General features: G+C 39.0%; 1 protein-coding gene across 1 annotated transcript; it reads right to left on the bottom strand.

Moving 5' to 3' along the window:
- Positions 1 to 971: 971 nt before the first annotated feature.
- Positions 972 to 15,223, bottom strand: LOC139969480 (uncharacterized). Its single transcript, XM_071974503.1, has 10 exons — positions 15,077 to 15,223; positions 11,688 to 11,797; positions 10,938 to 11,067; positions 10,314 to 10,443; positions 6,372 to 6,575; positions 5,560 to 5,675; positions 4,616 to 4,876; positions 2,389 to 4,307; positions 1,735 to 1,923; positions 972 to 1,179 (listed from the first exon to the last, which is right to left on the bottom strand). Exons 1-10 carry the CDS (start codon positions 15,145 to 15,147, stop codon positions 1,067 to 1,069), a joined length of 3,243 nt encoding a protein of 1,080 aa, XP_071830604.1. The 5' UTR covers positions 15,148 to 15,223; the 3' UTR covers positions 972 to 1,066.
- Positions 15,224 to 15,808: the final 585 nt, after the last annotated feature.

The following is a 15,808-nucleotide window of genomic DNA, read 5'->3' as shown; positions in this document are numbered from 1 at the left end:
TTACACAAGTAAAACGTTGGTTAACAACAAAAGAAGACTTGGGCCTTTAATGGAAATTAGATTATCTAAGGTGACATATTTACAGGTATTACATCTGCTACAGTTGCAAGGGACAAGACTGGAGTATCAACAGAAAGTGCTTGGGGTTGTGACGACTTTACTATGTCAACCGAATGGTTGTTAAGGCGTTGGTAGGATGTGCTGGGCATTCTAGGGAATGAATCTCTGGTGAACGGGTCACGAGTGAGAACTTCTGCATGTTTGTAAATGATCCGGCGAACGGGTTGTAGAAGATAAAAGGGTAGCCCGAGATAGATGCGATCTTCAATAGTTGTAGCAATAGATAGGTGTTCCAGAGCTGTGTCGTTGGTTGGCAGCTGCTACTGTCGATGTAGGACAACAACGATGTATGGAATGGAAAAAGTTACTAAATTCAATTGACACCTGATGGAAGTCAAATTGTTTGGAATAAATAGGCCTACCTTTAGCTCTGAATAGTTGTGGAAATGGAATGGTGTTCTTGTTGTAGGAGGGTGTAATAGCCACTGTTTTCTCAGCCGAGCATTTATAACGCACCGTGTTACACTTTGAACCATCAGTGGTGTGTGACATTGAAGTATGTTTCCTGGGACTAACGCTTCCACGAATACCTCGCTCAAAGTCTGGTAGTGGTAATGGAATAGTTTTAGGAAGGCCGCACCACCATATGTCCTTTACAAATGTCCGTTGCTCGTAACGTAATCTTGATTTGAGAGAACACTTTTGGATTGAGATACATCGCCCTCTACTTAACATTTGATCGTGAGGGTGACCTTAACATATTACATACGTAAAATAATGTTTATTTAGGACACACAAGATACCGGATTATTCATTCAATATTTAACAAAAGACAGGAAAAAGGAGACAGATAATTGATTGCGTTTTAACTTTTTATTTGAGATAATTTACCATATTTACGGTTTATAATATTTCGCAGATAATAAGAATGAATTGTTGAATTTGTTATTGTTTGTTTATTCTATGTAATATTAAAATGATTCATGATTGTATATGTGCTTGTTTCTCATTTCTTCACAAATTTCACATAACTCGCAGGGAAGAGTCCTTGTTTTGTTTTTGTTCTACCCATGGCCCAACCGTTTTCAGAGTCTTGTCCTATCTGGATCAAATATTCACCTATAACAAAGAAAAACAGAATAAATAAGATGCACTTTAATCAGGTTATTCACAGGTACCTATATATTGCCAAGGCATGGTGGATTGCTTTGGTCCATTTGGAGATGGGGTGTTGGAGGTGTGAGCCGTTAAGTTCTTCTGACATTTTCAGTGGTGTAAGCAAATGGGGGGGGGGGCGCATATGCCTCCTATCTCCGTGGACAGTCGGGAGATTTTGTTCAGTTGGGAAAGAATTAGATCACTCCTCCGGTCCCGGGAAGCCCTTCGGAATGTGAGGGACTTGTACCTTCTTTTCAAGCTCATACAATAATTCAAAGACGACTTAACCACAACCTTGCGTTTAGATCTAACTAAATACATGATTTATAGTCTAACTATGACTGAGAATGGACAATTTGACTTAAATTTTGTTTTTTCTGAGGAAGGGTGGTGATGAGCGTTCTACATCGATCCTTAAAAAATCCTGGATAAATATTTTTCCCTTCCATAGGTCATCTGCCATAAAATCATATTAAAAAAACAAGCAGTGACACATAATGAACAAATTGAACCTACCCGTTCGTAGCCTGAGCTCATCCCAGTTAGCTGGTGAAAATTTATAGAGCGCCTTCACTAAGAATTCGCCATCTGTTGGTTTGAGTGCTTCCCTCGCGTCATTGTCAGCTTTATGACGATCATCTACGTGAATTGTTACTCTCGTGTTATCAGCATCTGATGGACTGACGTCGGTGCTAAAATCTGATTCTGTTCGTAAAATAAAAATCATCTTTACTATTTAAGTAATTAGTCACACCCATCCAAAGAAAGGGGAAAGGTGTAATCCTCCCTACTTCTCATGTTTCCCCCATAAACCTTTAAATTGGTAAACTGCAACAAAATCGCTTGATGATAATAATTCAATGACGATCGTTTTGCCAATGTGGCTATGGAAACATTCAAACACTGTGGTTATCACAAAATGAATACCATATGCAATAGATATTTCGAAGCTCTCAAGCAAAAGCTGAAAAGTGTATTTTACGACTTCGAAACTTGTTAGACATGTTAGGATAATCTAGCAGTACTTGCGTCATCTACTGTCTTAACCCATTTCAGAATAATTAGGGATACTTCCGGCCATAAAACAAACTATTGCCGCCAAAATAAAATCCAAAGAAATATCAGTCAGTTCAGATCAAAATGTCTAAGACAATATTTAAGAAACTTTACCATCCGAACTGTCCAATGTTCGATCTTCTTCTTGGTATGTTTCATCTGTGAAGTCCTCTCGTCTTTGATGACAACTGCAGCTACGAACGTTCCAATCCTTCTTCTGCTTCTCGTCGTGTATCTGCGATGGTTCTCTACAATCACATCTTGGGCTATCGAGACGTTCGCTCTCGTCATGGGTGTTTTTCCCGAGAATTAAACCTGCCGCTACCCTACACATATGTTCAGAACTACCTTGCAACCCGCATTTATCTTCGTCTCTTGACTGCTTCGTATCATGCAAGGATTGATGAGAACGCAATAATCTAGAGGTAACCTCTTGACAAAGCTTGTCTTCGGCTTGTGTAACTTGGCAGTTCTTCTTATGACTAGCGTCTTGGCCCTTTTTCTCTTGATCGGGTCCTTCATATACGCACCCGCAGTGCTGCCTTTGATCATATTGTCGCCGACAAGTGTGGAAGCTGTTACAGATATCGACATTAGCAATGTTAGGAGGGTGATTTGAGGACCTAGTATCAACAAACAGCATCAGTTTCTTGGCGTCCATTAGCGCTGCTTGGTACCTAGTCGGGTTGGTTTTCTGTAAACGGCGCCACATGTTTTCTCCCAGTTGTTCGTATTCTGGGTATCTTCCAAGGAACCAACGAGCCAGACACTTATCAGGAGAGAACATTGTTTGAGGTGCTCTGTAGACGCACATATCGTCATCTTCAAGCAGCTGGCAACATACCGTATGCCCGCAACGGTGATGATCGTGTCTACGATCGAAGTCGCCTGTGGGAGGATTTACACCATTGTTGCGTCGTTCCTGGTGATTTGGCTCTTGACTAAAATGGCAAAGATTTTCGTGATGGCAATTCGTCGTGTTCACATCTATCCTCTGGCGTATAACGGCATCTCCTTCTTTGACTTGTTTCCGTTCCTTGCTTTCTGAACTGTTGACCGCATTCTGCTCGTTCTTGTCACACGTTAATGGTGGACAGACGGGTGACCATTGAGTATTCTTATAGAACGAAGACTTCTTGGTGTTTTTTACTGGCGTGATATCTTGTTCGAAAACTGTTTCACCATTGTTATCGAGGCAACCTTTCTGTGTTTCTACACCTCCTGGTTCATGTGTATGCATACCTTTACTTTTGAGGTCGTTCTCTTTGCGCAGTTCAGAAAGATTTGCATATGAGGAACTGATCACTGAACTTTCATCTGTGATTGGCTTTTCGTCAATACTTGGCTGTTCATTATCACCGCGGTATTCATTCTGTAGCCTGTCATGAGCTGATGGTTCTCCTGCTACAGACATGATGGCATTGCTGAAATTGTCCGTCGTTACGTTATTGATGGTTTGGCTTATGGCGTCCACTTTGCCAAAAGTGAGGTCATGACTTTGGTTTGCGTCTTGCAGTTGATTTGTGTCTCTGTTGTGGACTACTGCTGATGTCTGCGATGTCTCATTTACATCTACAGTGTTGTTGTCAATAGAAAATCCGGTAGATTTAGATGTATGTGCATATGCTGTCTGGATGTCACTCTTTGTTGTGACGTCACCTTGATATGAAGTTGTTGTTTCATCGGCTCTTGCGGAGACTTTAGGCGTGGATTGATTGACACTTAGTTGGCTTGAATTTGATTGGGTTGTCGAGGTCCGAGCAGACGGTTCTGTGACTCGATCCCATTGTCCACTGGTTTGCCGTTGCACACTGATATCAGCATTTCCGATATGGTTATTGGATTGTTGTCTGTGATGCGGTACGTTTGAATGGGGACGACTGTTGTGTTGATCACGTGGTTGAATCGCAGATTTACCATTGGTTGCTGTTTTCTTAGATTTACGAGCGACATTGGATAGAGAACTAACTCTCGTAGCGGAGCTGCTGTCACTCTCTGAACCTGAAGTGGATGAACTGTCTGAACTAGAAGAACTGGATATAAAATAAAATGAATAGTAGTCGTTCACTGCCAAATGCAATAAAATGCTTAACGACTTATACAGAAAGAAAATACCTACGAATCAAGGAATATTTCTTCAGGTCTGTTTAAGTCAACAACGATTACAGACAAAACAAAGTCAAGGAATGCAAAATGAAAAGGAGAAGAACTATAATAAACCAACGTGAGTATCATCACATATTCCAGTAACAGTTACCGCCCAGCAATAACTTAACCTTCTTCCCACATTGTACAGTTACCATGACTACAAATGCCGGCCATCTTTCTTACAATTGCCTACCTTTCTGATTCACTATCGGAGCTATCATCTTGATCTGAACTGGAGCCAAAAAGAGAAAGTTGGAAGAATGAGCCCGACGGTTTTTGTGGTTTCTGGCTTTCTTGGACGGTCTCGTACTCCTCGCTACCTGCGATGAATTCTTCAAATGATGGCAGCTCTATGAAGGTATTAAGATTGAAGCTTAAAACCCACTCTTGGACGTCCATATCCGGATTAGCTTTGGTGACGTCATTATATGCTGCGCGGCTAGCTTCCAATAACCTGCATACAGAAAAACACATGTTAATAGATAAATTAAATTTACATTTTAGTTTCGGCAGATGGCAACAAGTTTAAAAGTGCACAACAAAATCAGTCCGGTATTAACAAATGTCACTAATCACGGGATGATAATTTTGTATAAACATGTTGAAATGATAATGTTGTACTGTTATTACTATATTGTTGGTGGTGAGGTTCAAAAAAAGGGGTGAAGTGTGGGATTTTACACCCTCTAACTCATGGAATCTCCCCCGTCAACAAGTTAAACGTACCGATATCATTGTTGTCTGCTTCAAGAAAATCAGTAGCCCCTATCAGCATTCATTTGAGAATTTCAGTAGGCTTATGCCTCCAAACAAACAAAAAACAACTTTCAAAAATCAGTTAATAGAAGAATATGTTTCATTGCATAAAATTCGTAATAATTTTATTCCAATCCAAGAATGTTTTTTCTTTATATTCATCATTTCTTGTTCAAATAGCAAGTAAGTAAATTTAAAGTTTGTTTTCTGTGTACGGTCTGTTACACTGGTGCTCCTCCATTGTGTGTACACAGGCAACATCCTGACGTGATCTAAATGTGCATGGAATACGAACACTAGGAAAAGTAGGGTATCAACCCTGACTAATATATTTCACCGTAATAATAATGACAGAATTACATTAACTGAAACATTGCTTACGTTGTTGAGGCCCCGCTCATATCCACCATCGTTATAAATGTTAATATCTGGTTTTTTAGGCACTGCAGACGAGCTGTTTCGATACCACGGCATCTTTCTAGCACTTTTTCCATTCCCTGTATAGTAAAAATACAACACACATATTAATCACTGAACAAACAAAAAGAAGAAAAAACAAGAGAAACGCCAACGACAGGGAGCACAGGCGTTACTTGTTTTATGGTTACCTTTACTCGAGTCATCTCACAGTGTAACTATGACGTAACGATTACATCATAAGCCTAGTTACGCGTTGGCTACTAATGGGTTTTACTGTAAAGGAGATAGCAAATGAATATGAGCATAACCAATATGTTTGTAGGTATGTATTTTAGATCCTCCTGCAAGCAGGAACTCTCGAAGAAGCCATCATTGGCTTATCAAAGCCACAAGCTGACCGAAGTCAGCCTCTAGATTCATATTAATACAATCATATCCAATACACACATTTAAACGTTACGACACGTATTAACGCATTGCTTGTAATTCCTTTCCCCTCCCTCCTTCAATGTACGACAAACGTTATTTTCTTACCGAAAATAAATTTGTGCATTGTGCATTTGATCTATACTTGCATACAAGTCGTTTACCTCTTTAAATCAATAGGTATACTTCTCCTCTATGAGTATCAACTCATCTCTTGCAAACCCTCCTTATACATTATGCTCCTTATACATAATGCTCAGAGCAAATATATTAATATTAATTATAATAATGCTGCACATGATAATGCATCTTTTAAGAAGAATCTATACTTGTTAAAAGTCACTTACCTCTATATATCGATCCTTCACGTCTCCTTGACACGTATCGACACGCCTCTTATAGACCCTTCTCACATAGTTCTCTTGTATTGTCAGCTTATCCGCTCTGTTAAACAATCTGTTTTTTGTTGATTGGTTTACAAATTTCTCTTGTCTTTCATCGTCAGCAAATCGACGAGCCTTCTGAGCATCCTCGCTTAGTTTGTGGTAAGCCTTCAAAAGCAATATTTATTTATTAATATATATATATATATATATATATATATATATATATATATATATATATATATATATATATATATATATATATATATATATATATATATATATATATATATATATATATATATATATATATATATATATATATATATATATATATATATATATATATATATATATATATATATATATATATATATATATATATATATATATATAATGACGGATACGTCCACGATATGTTGTGCTCCTCTACGAAAGAATCTGTATTAATGGGTTCAAGATCATTGGGGGTAAATACGCTAATTGATGGTTACTTACTTACGTTACGAACTATTTTCATTTTCAGTTCATTGACGAGCATTTAGCATTCTACTCACCGAGGATTATTGGTCTCAATATGACCAGTCCTTTGTATTCAAACCTACAGACTCTGTAGGTCCTTTGACGTTTAAAATGATTGTTTGTGCACGTGTTCACTGGTAAACGATTCCACCCTACACTCAAAAAAATGAAGTGTTAAATTTGAATCGTAAAGTGTTGAATTTAACACCCCACCCTGTTTGGATTAGGGACAACACCCACCGGGTTAAATTAACACTTCAGAAGTGTAACATAATATAACACTTTGCGAGTGTTGCCTTAACAACACCCATACAAGTGTCAAAATAACACTTTCTGGTGTTGAAGGTACACTACAGGGAGTAAAATTAACACAATAAAGTGTTCATTTGTTAAAACTTCTGGGTGTCAACATGACACTGCAGGAAGTAAAATTAACACCATAAAGTGTTCATTTGATAGCACTTCTGGGTGTCAAAATTGCACTTCAGAGAGTATAATTAACACTCTAGTGCACATTTTTTGGCCTTCTGGGTGTCAAAGTTCTGCTTCAGTGAGTAGAATTACAACCATATAGTGTTCATTTGTCATCTGTGTCAAGAGGATACTTAATGGACTATCAACACACAATAGTGCTCTCTCGTTTATACTTCTGAATGTATATTTAATTGTTGGTTTGTAAAGTTTTAAATGTTTATTATGTAACGCAAATACAATACTGTTATGTAAAATTTTGCCAGAAAAGTTTACATCACACCCGTTTAGTAAATATTTTATACAGGTTTTAGGTTAATTATTACCTAGTAATTAGGTAAACAATATGGATGCATGTTTGAATCGCTCACAGCAGAAAGTTACATTTAAGAAAGAGCAAAAAGCAATGACAACACAAACAATTCAGAATGTGGGATTTTCAGCAATTAAACACCCTACTACCTTGCTATTCCAGAGGTCCATTTATTTTATCCCATTAAATATAAAACGAACAATTTAGGCTATAAAAGTATTGTCTTGTGGAATTAAGTCAACTTAAAAGTGCCAACATTTTCAAATGCTACAGTTCAGTTCCTTGGTCTTTATTTTTTTGCACATGCCTTTTGGTTTCTAGATTAAAGACAAAGAAACAACTCTTCCCAAAGTCAATTTCAAATAAGCAACAACTCTAGAAAAATTCTGATCCATGGGATGAGAAAACATTGAGTGCTGTGTATGATGACTGCTACACTACAGTGACTATGTCTTTGTTGTTGGCAAATGCCTTTTGGTATTCCAGATTAAACGCAAGAAACAACTCTTCCCAAAGTCAATTTCAAATAAGCAACAACTTTTATGCTGATCCGTGGGATGAGAAAACGTGGAGTACTGTCTATGATGACTGCTGCACTGCAGTTACTTTGTCTTTGTTGTTGGCTCGTGCCTTTGGTATTCCAAATTAAACACAAAGAAAAAAACTCTTCCCAAAGACAATTCCAAATAAGCAGCAACTTTACATACAATCTGATCCGTGAGATGAGGAAACATGGAGTTCTGTTTATGACAACTGGTAAACTGCAGTAACTTTGTCTTTTTTGTCGGCACGGTGAGCATAAAAATCTTGAATCTGGTTGCGTTTCACACCACCAGGCAACTTGTAGACAATTTTTTGGAAAAATTCCCAGGCACCGAGACTTGCAATTTAGTATAATTCAGATTTAACACGTAGAATAATTTGAAGCAAACATCAATGGCTTCATAAATGTCCTCTGGGGTAGGGCATGTCTCTGGATGATCACAAATGACTGCTTGGGGTGTATTTTGCTTCCTCCAAGAAGTAACACATATTGCTGAGGTCTCCCTGAAATCTTTTGCAAATAGAATTCCAAGTTGATGCTTCCTAAGTAACAACAAAGAAAAGAAAAGAAAATTCCCATCATAATGAAGTTGTGTTAAAACCTTCTTGGAGCATAAGCAGTTTTTTACATGTACCCCTCACAAAACATGAACATTCCTTAAAAAAATGCACACAATTCAATCAGTTGTGATTCTAACTTCTTCAAGTACGTTTGAATCTAGAAAGCCAGATGGCCTATAGTGATTACTTGTCAAAACAGGACCTTGCATTAAACTTTCATCAGACAAGGTAGGCAACTTTTATAACCAATGCATCATGTTAACATTAATGCTTAAAACAATGCTCACTCCCACTGTATGCAATTGTGTAGATTGATATGAATTATAACAGCTAGATCACTTCCATAAGATAGCTAAATTATAGTTGGGCCTAGCCTAGGTCTAAAAGTATCACCAATCCACATCAGCTTCGGCCTACTTGCTACAACTTACAAGCTAAAATGGCAATTAGTGGTAATTATATATTGCATTACATGAATATATGTTTATCCCTTATTGAACATAGTACCAGCGTAACTATAGGCCCATGCCCGATGCTATTTAAAATACATTGTCTTGAAATAGCCTAAGTATACCCTACTAATACTAGGCCTAGGCCTAGAAGTAGTACTAATTAAAAAAGTGACTCGCAGGGTATACGAAGTTACGGTTAACGCACAAAAAGGAATAGAATGCACTAGATTACAATAAAGGCCTAGACCAAAGTCCTCCGTCCGTCCGAAGGCAATTCCGTTTAATGTTTACTTGTATGTAGGCTACACTGATCCGTTGACAATTATGAGTTGACTATGACAAACAGCAGCTAGCCTATTATATTAACTTATAGTATGACTTTAACGTTAGGTCTACGTAACGCAAGCGATTCAAATGCATTCGTCTATCCAGCTTAGTCGTGGGTCTCTAAGCATATCTCGTTCTTGTCACTTACACTTACATAATTTCAAAACATACCTTCGAATTTTTCAATCAATTCTTCCAGGCCCCAGTCTCCTATAACGTCATTTTCATGCCATTGTAGCTCGTTATCGCACACTGATTACGTAACGTTTTGTGGCTTGAACGTATATATGGCTGTGGTTACTATAGTACATTTAGTAACGATAAATGTCGACAAACTGGTACAAGTATTGCTAGGTACGGTAAATGGGTGTTCACGGTACGTTGGTATCGTTTAAACACTTAACTTACACTAAGAATCCAGCTGACGGGAGGTTTGACCAATCAGAATGCTCGAACTGAAAGTACACTTCTGCAGGTGTTAAAAAATCCACGCTACACAAATTATATAACCCTACTCAGGGTCAGAGTAACCCTTCAGGTGTAGGGTGAACGGTTACACCTGGAAAGTGTTAAAATTCAACACTCCATTTTTTTGCGTGTACCCCAGTGACCAGGCCTCCCCTTATCCTAGTGTTTGATCTGTCGGAATGCTACAGCTGAAGTAAGATTCGATAAACAAATTTGATTAATAAAGCTAAGATATACCCTGCCACCTACCTCTCGTACTCTGAGGGTTCTTTCGTATGCTTTCTTAAATTCTTCTGATGCTGCTTCAAACTCGTTCTCTGTCCTCTGAATCAGGTCCTGTCCGTTTTGGTCTTTTTGTCTGAAGTGTTCTCCAAGCCATCTGAAAATACCAACAGAACATTTGCTAAGCAAGGGAATAATAGGCTATTTTTATAGACGTTGCTTAAATTCCACTGTGAACAAACTTTAGGTTTTCCTGGTAAAATTTGGTAACCAAAAGAGACAAAAAAACAACAACATAAAACTAAACAGAACAGAACAAAAACAAGCAAAACAAATGTTGGGAGAAAAACACAAGCATGTGCCTTAACTTGATCAATTAAAATCATATTTTGAGTTTTCATTCATATAGCCGTAATTGCAATAAACCTCCCCAAAATAATTTAAAAAAATAGAATTGAAATATATACTTAATACATTTATTATTTTCACTAGAACGAGACGCCAACAGAATCTTGCACAACGCCAGTTCTATAGTCATGAGTCTTTATAATTTAAATATCTGCTTTATTTAAACGACAAGCTAAATTAATGGATTTTGTACTATAAAGATATAAACTCTCATGATGCTTAAATATTGTTTGTATGACTCACCCGGTCATATTTTCAGCGGGGCCACCGTCTCGACTAAGTCGATGACTACAATCTCTGTGGATTTCCGCTACCATAGACGCTTCTTGAAGGCAAGTATTCCAAGCAATGATAGTACTTCCGACTTCCCGACCTTGGAGAAACAGAGAAATAATAATGAACCAATCTTTAAACAGACACGAGTCTTCTGTCCCTAGTCCCTCCTCCTTCGTACTACATTTAGAGGCATTGAAGACTCGCCCCAAACCGCGTGCCGCCATCTGAGAAAGCTAACTTTCCGTTGCTTGCAAGTGAAGTTTTGTTCGTGTCGCTACAAAATGCAGACGGTAATGAAACGTGATACCTTGTTATCTTTTATCTAGACCTCAGATGTCCATCGCTGCTATGTACACTGTGTTGTGGGTATTGACCGAAGATACATGTATTGACTGTGCACTAATGTCTAGTTACAGACGGTAGCACGCTGTGTGTGTATTTTCTGGGATCGATTGTGGTGTCTAACATTTCTGTTACTAGGTCAGATTACCGGCATGAGACGTTTCTTTTTGTGCGCGAGTCTTCAATGCATTTAAGCGAAAATCGTATCTAAATCAGAATCATATAAATTAACTTAGGCACCTTGTTTGCAGTACACCTAACCTCCAACCATTAAACCCTACCGCACTTCCACATAAATCTATAAGATTTGTTATATCACTCGGAAAGAGAGACATAGATTTAGGGATAGAAAGGGAATATGATTTTTGGGATTACCATGAATGGAGTGATCGCTCCATCGTTCCCGCCAGCTGTCTAAGGACCTCGAATATCTCTCTTCGATCTCAGCCCGCTCCTGTATCATCTTAACGAAGAGCTCACATGATCTACAAAAGAAATTATAATTAATCATTTTGTTTTATATTATAAATGTAAACTTGACAAACTCTAACCAGGTGCGTATCCAGGAGGGGGCGTTGGGGGCGCGCGCCCCCCGGGTAAGAAAGGAGGAGAGAAAAAAAGAGAAGAAAAAAGGGAAAAGGAGGGGAAAAAGAAAAGGAGGAGAGAAAGGAAGGGAAAAGAAGAAGAAAAAAGAGAGAAAAAGGAGCAAGAGAGAAAAAGGAGAAAGGGAGGGAGAAGAAGATAGCCAAGACTTCGGGAAGAGAAAGGGGAACAATCATAGTTAAAGCGCTTTTCCCTATTATATACACAGGGTAGCCAGTGACAGATCAAGGATTACGGAGGGGGTGTGCGCCTCACCCTACCCCTTACACCAACAACTCCATTTTTGACGTTTCCATGTTTCCTCTCTCACTAATGTATCTATATAAATACTATATATGATCTATCATAACGCGTGTGTGTATGGACGCCTTAAACAATTGTACAATTGTGCTATATGGAACCAACTGTGGCTGGTCTTGAACTTGACGGGGTCGTCGGGAACATGACGCATTTCGGGAAGGCCCCCCCCCCCGAGCAAATTTTCTTTATGACATTGCTAGTAATTTCAAAATAGACAATGCTTAGATGCAACTTACAAGGCCTGGGAAGTGTCATTTCCAGCGATCTGGGAGGCATTTTCGGCGAAAATTTTTCTTGTACGCTTCGCGCCAACTCATAGTGGCGCTTCGCTTAGATAGTTTGCATACAGGCTTCGCCCCTCCCTTAGCAATTACTCGGTACACGCCTGTTCGAATTTGTAAAGCAAAGAGCAGATATAACATCATATCAGTGAGCATTGAAATGCCTGTTCCACGATGAACAGCCTCAAAAACTGTCTATGTGTGTAGTCGAAGGCGTAGCCCAATTGGATTTGGGGCTGTAACGACTTGCCCGAAAAAAAGCCAAAATTTTTCGCGCGCGAAGCGCGCTTTCAACATATCGATGCCAATATCATATAAGCAAGCATCGGTCATTACATTGCATGGCATCGTGTACCGCACGGTCCGTGAAAGTAGCACAGTATACCGCCGGATGCTAATGTAAACAACCAAATGTCTTATGTAGATGGAGAAAAAGCATACAGATCCATTTATGTCAAACTCTCTTTTTCAGTAGTAATCGGCCAATCTTAGAACTTTATTTTAATTACCAGGAGATAATTTTTAAGCTATTCATTGCTATTTATTTTTCTTTCAGTAGGTCCCCGCAAAAAATGGGGAAAAAAATTGGTTGCTGGGGGGGTGGGGGCTGCAGCCCCGCCTCCTACGGGACCTACGTCTATGTGTGTAGTGTTCGGTTACGATATACCTGATATCGGAAATATCTGCTATTTTTCATTTCCTTCAACCAAGTTTTATAATAGCCATAATAAGAGGTTTTAATATTTGTACACCAACAAATTAACTGTGTCTGAATTTTCGAAAAATTTCCTGACCAACATTCTTCATCATACTTTCCTCTACTCGTGCAATTTGTACCTGTCTATTAGGGGTTGAGGGAGGTCTTTCCCTATTGGTTGTCCATAGATTGAATTTTGTGCAACATTATGGGTATGTTTTCAAGTGATTTTTATTCACGAGAAATGGGAATTTTCAAATTCTCAACAAATAATGGGCTTAAAACCTTGAAAAGTCGGGCTTTCGGATATTGTGGGCCGTGACGTAGAATCGCCTACAAAAGCAATGATCCATAGGACATGCAATGAGGTCGAACATAATGTGTGACTGGTGACAATCTTCAAAAAGGTTATGGATGGAAACAAAATTGGGAAATACTTGGTTCTCAGGCAAAGGTGTTCATTTGGTTGGTCATTTTCAAAGCCCGAGAAGTGTCATTTCCGGTGATCTGGGGGTATCAAAACCAGAAATTTTCTTGTACGCTCCGCGCCAACCGATGGTGGCGCTCCGCTTAGATAGTAATTCGCGCCCCCCGGGTTAGAAAATCCTGGATACGCGCCTGCTAACCATAGACTTTGTATGATGGAGGTGAGGATGGATTAGCATCCGATGAGGAGCTATCAAATACCGCAACACATACGGTATGCAGTTATCTGTGATTGTAAAATACGGCTACCTTATACTAAATCAATTCACACAGTCGCTTGCCAGATTTCGTCAAATTATAATAACTAAAACGCATGAATATTTGTTTTCTTAAAAGGAAGGTAAACATTATCATATGCGTTCGCCACCGCTACTTAAATTACGGATGGTCAATAAATAGGAAGCAGGTCACTTCGCCCAACAACCATTTCGCCCAACTGCCATTTCGCCCAACCTTACCATTTCGCCCAACCAGCCTGGTCATTTCGTCCAACCAGCCTGGTCATTTCGCCCAACCAGCCTGGTCATTTCGCCCAACCAGCCTGGTCATTTCGCCCAACCTTGATTAAATATGATACTTCAAAAGGAAACGCTTGGGAATTGTTACAGGATACGAACCGAATATAAGAAAACTCGAAGATGATCCGTGTACGTGTTAGGGGTTAGGTTTGATAGTATAAACGTTCGAATATTAAGGAATATTAAGGAAACTTGAAGTCCTTTACTTTGTATAACTTAAGTAAGAAAACGTTCGGGAATTGTTAACGTTACGGGATATGAACCGAATATTAAGGAAACTTGAGGATGGGTCAGTGTGTTAGGGGTTAGGGTTGATATGTTTTTATGAAGACCGATTCCCCTTTGTTTGTATAAATAATATAACTTCCATTGTATGCGTAACCGCCTAAAGTAGTGTAATCCTCCCATTATACCCGAAATAACTGCTCAGACTCCGATCGATATCGAGCGGACCTCACTATATTTACCTACCACGAAGTAACATAACCCAAAATAAATCAAATTGAACTAGTAAAATAGAAAAAGTAATATTATTCTGACTGAATATTAGTAATAAAAGGTTGGGCGAAATGACCATGCTGGTTGGGCGAAATGACCATGCTGGTTGGGCGAAATGACCAGGCTGGTTGGGCGAAATGGCAGTTGGGCGAAATGGTTGTTGGGCAAAGTGACCAGAAAGCAATAAATAAACTGAAACATATCTTTTGGACAAAACGAAACAATGTTTTTTTGCCCCTTAAGTCGATTCCCTTCCCTACTCCGTTTCGCAACTGACTAATATCTGATAGTCTTTCATACGGCTTCTTTTATCGCTGAATTAGCTGCACACATAATTTACCCCCAACAAAACCTACAAAATATATTCCGACATTTACTCACCCCTGGCCTTTACGAAGCTCATCCAGGACCCTCTTGTAGCCCCCCAATTCCCAGAATATTACATCTTCCATTTAGGTCTTATACCAAGTGGATTCAATGGCGGCTCTATGTCCTTCTTGAGTGCTACATCTCAAACATCCCACGAGCTTCTCGACGATATGTAAACAAATTTACTTGAATACTTTTGGTCTGTCTTTGTGACGTCGTCGGTGTTATGGTGATGTGTTTAGGCGCCATTTCGTCAACGTTAAAGTACGTAGTCTCATCGTAACGCATTGGACATTGCGTTATTACGCGTGTTCCCTAACGCCAGGCGCAGACATGCTACATCGTACGCGCCCTCAGTTGTTCATATATCACTGATGTCTGTTATTCAGGCGTATATATGCGCGTATATGGAATGTACGCTTTCCAAACATCTTGTATAGCGCCGAAGGCGCTCAATTGATGACTCCTATACTTTTTACATGGTAAGGCTTCATTTTAGTAAGAAGTCAAGTATCTAGCGAATTCTGCGCGTGTAACACATCTCTAGTACCCACTGACATTATCGCATGGAAGCCTCAAGATGAGACGCCTACAAGGGGCGATTACGGATGCCTATAAGTGGCTAAACCACACTTATTATACGACGCAAATTACAGTGTCTCTTCCATATAAAATCAGATATACATCAAATCTACGTAAGTTTGTTATAAATCTTCGTCGACTGACCTCGCCATCAATTATGTT

The sequence above is a fragment of the Apostichopus japonicus genome, chromosome 7, assembly GCF_037975245.1.
Source record: "Apostichopus japonicus isolate 1M-3 chromosome 7, ASM3797524v1, whole genome shotgun sequence".
Lineage (NCBI taxonomy): Eukaryota > Metazoa > Echinodermata > Holothuroidea > Aspidochirotida > Stichopodidae > Apostichopus > Apostichopus japonicus.
The sequence above is the reverse complement of the archived record's forward strand: the minus strand, read 5'-3'. Positions and strand labels throughout refer to the sequence as shown.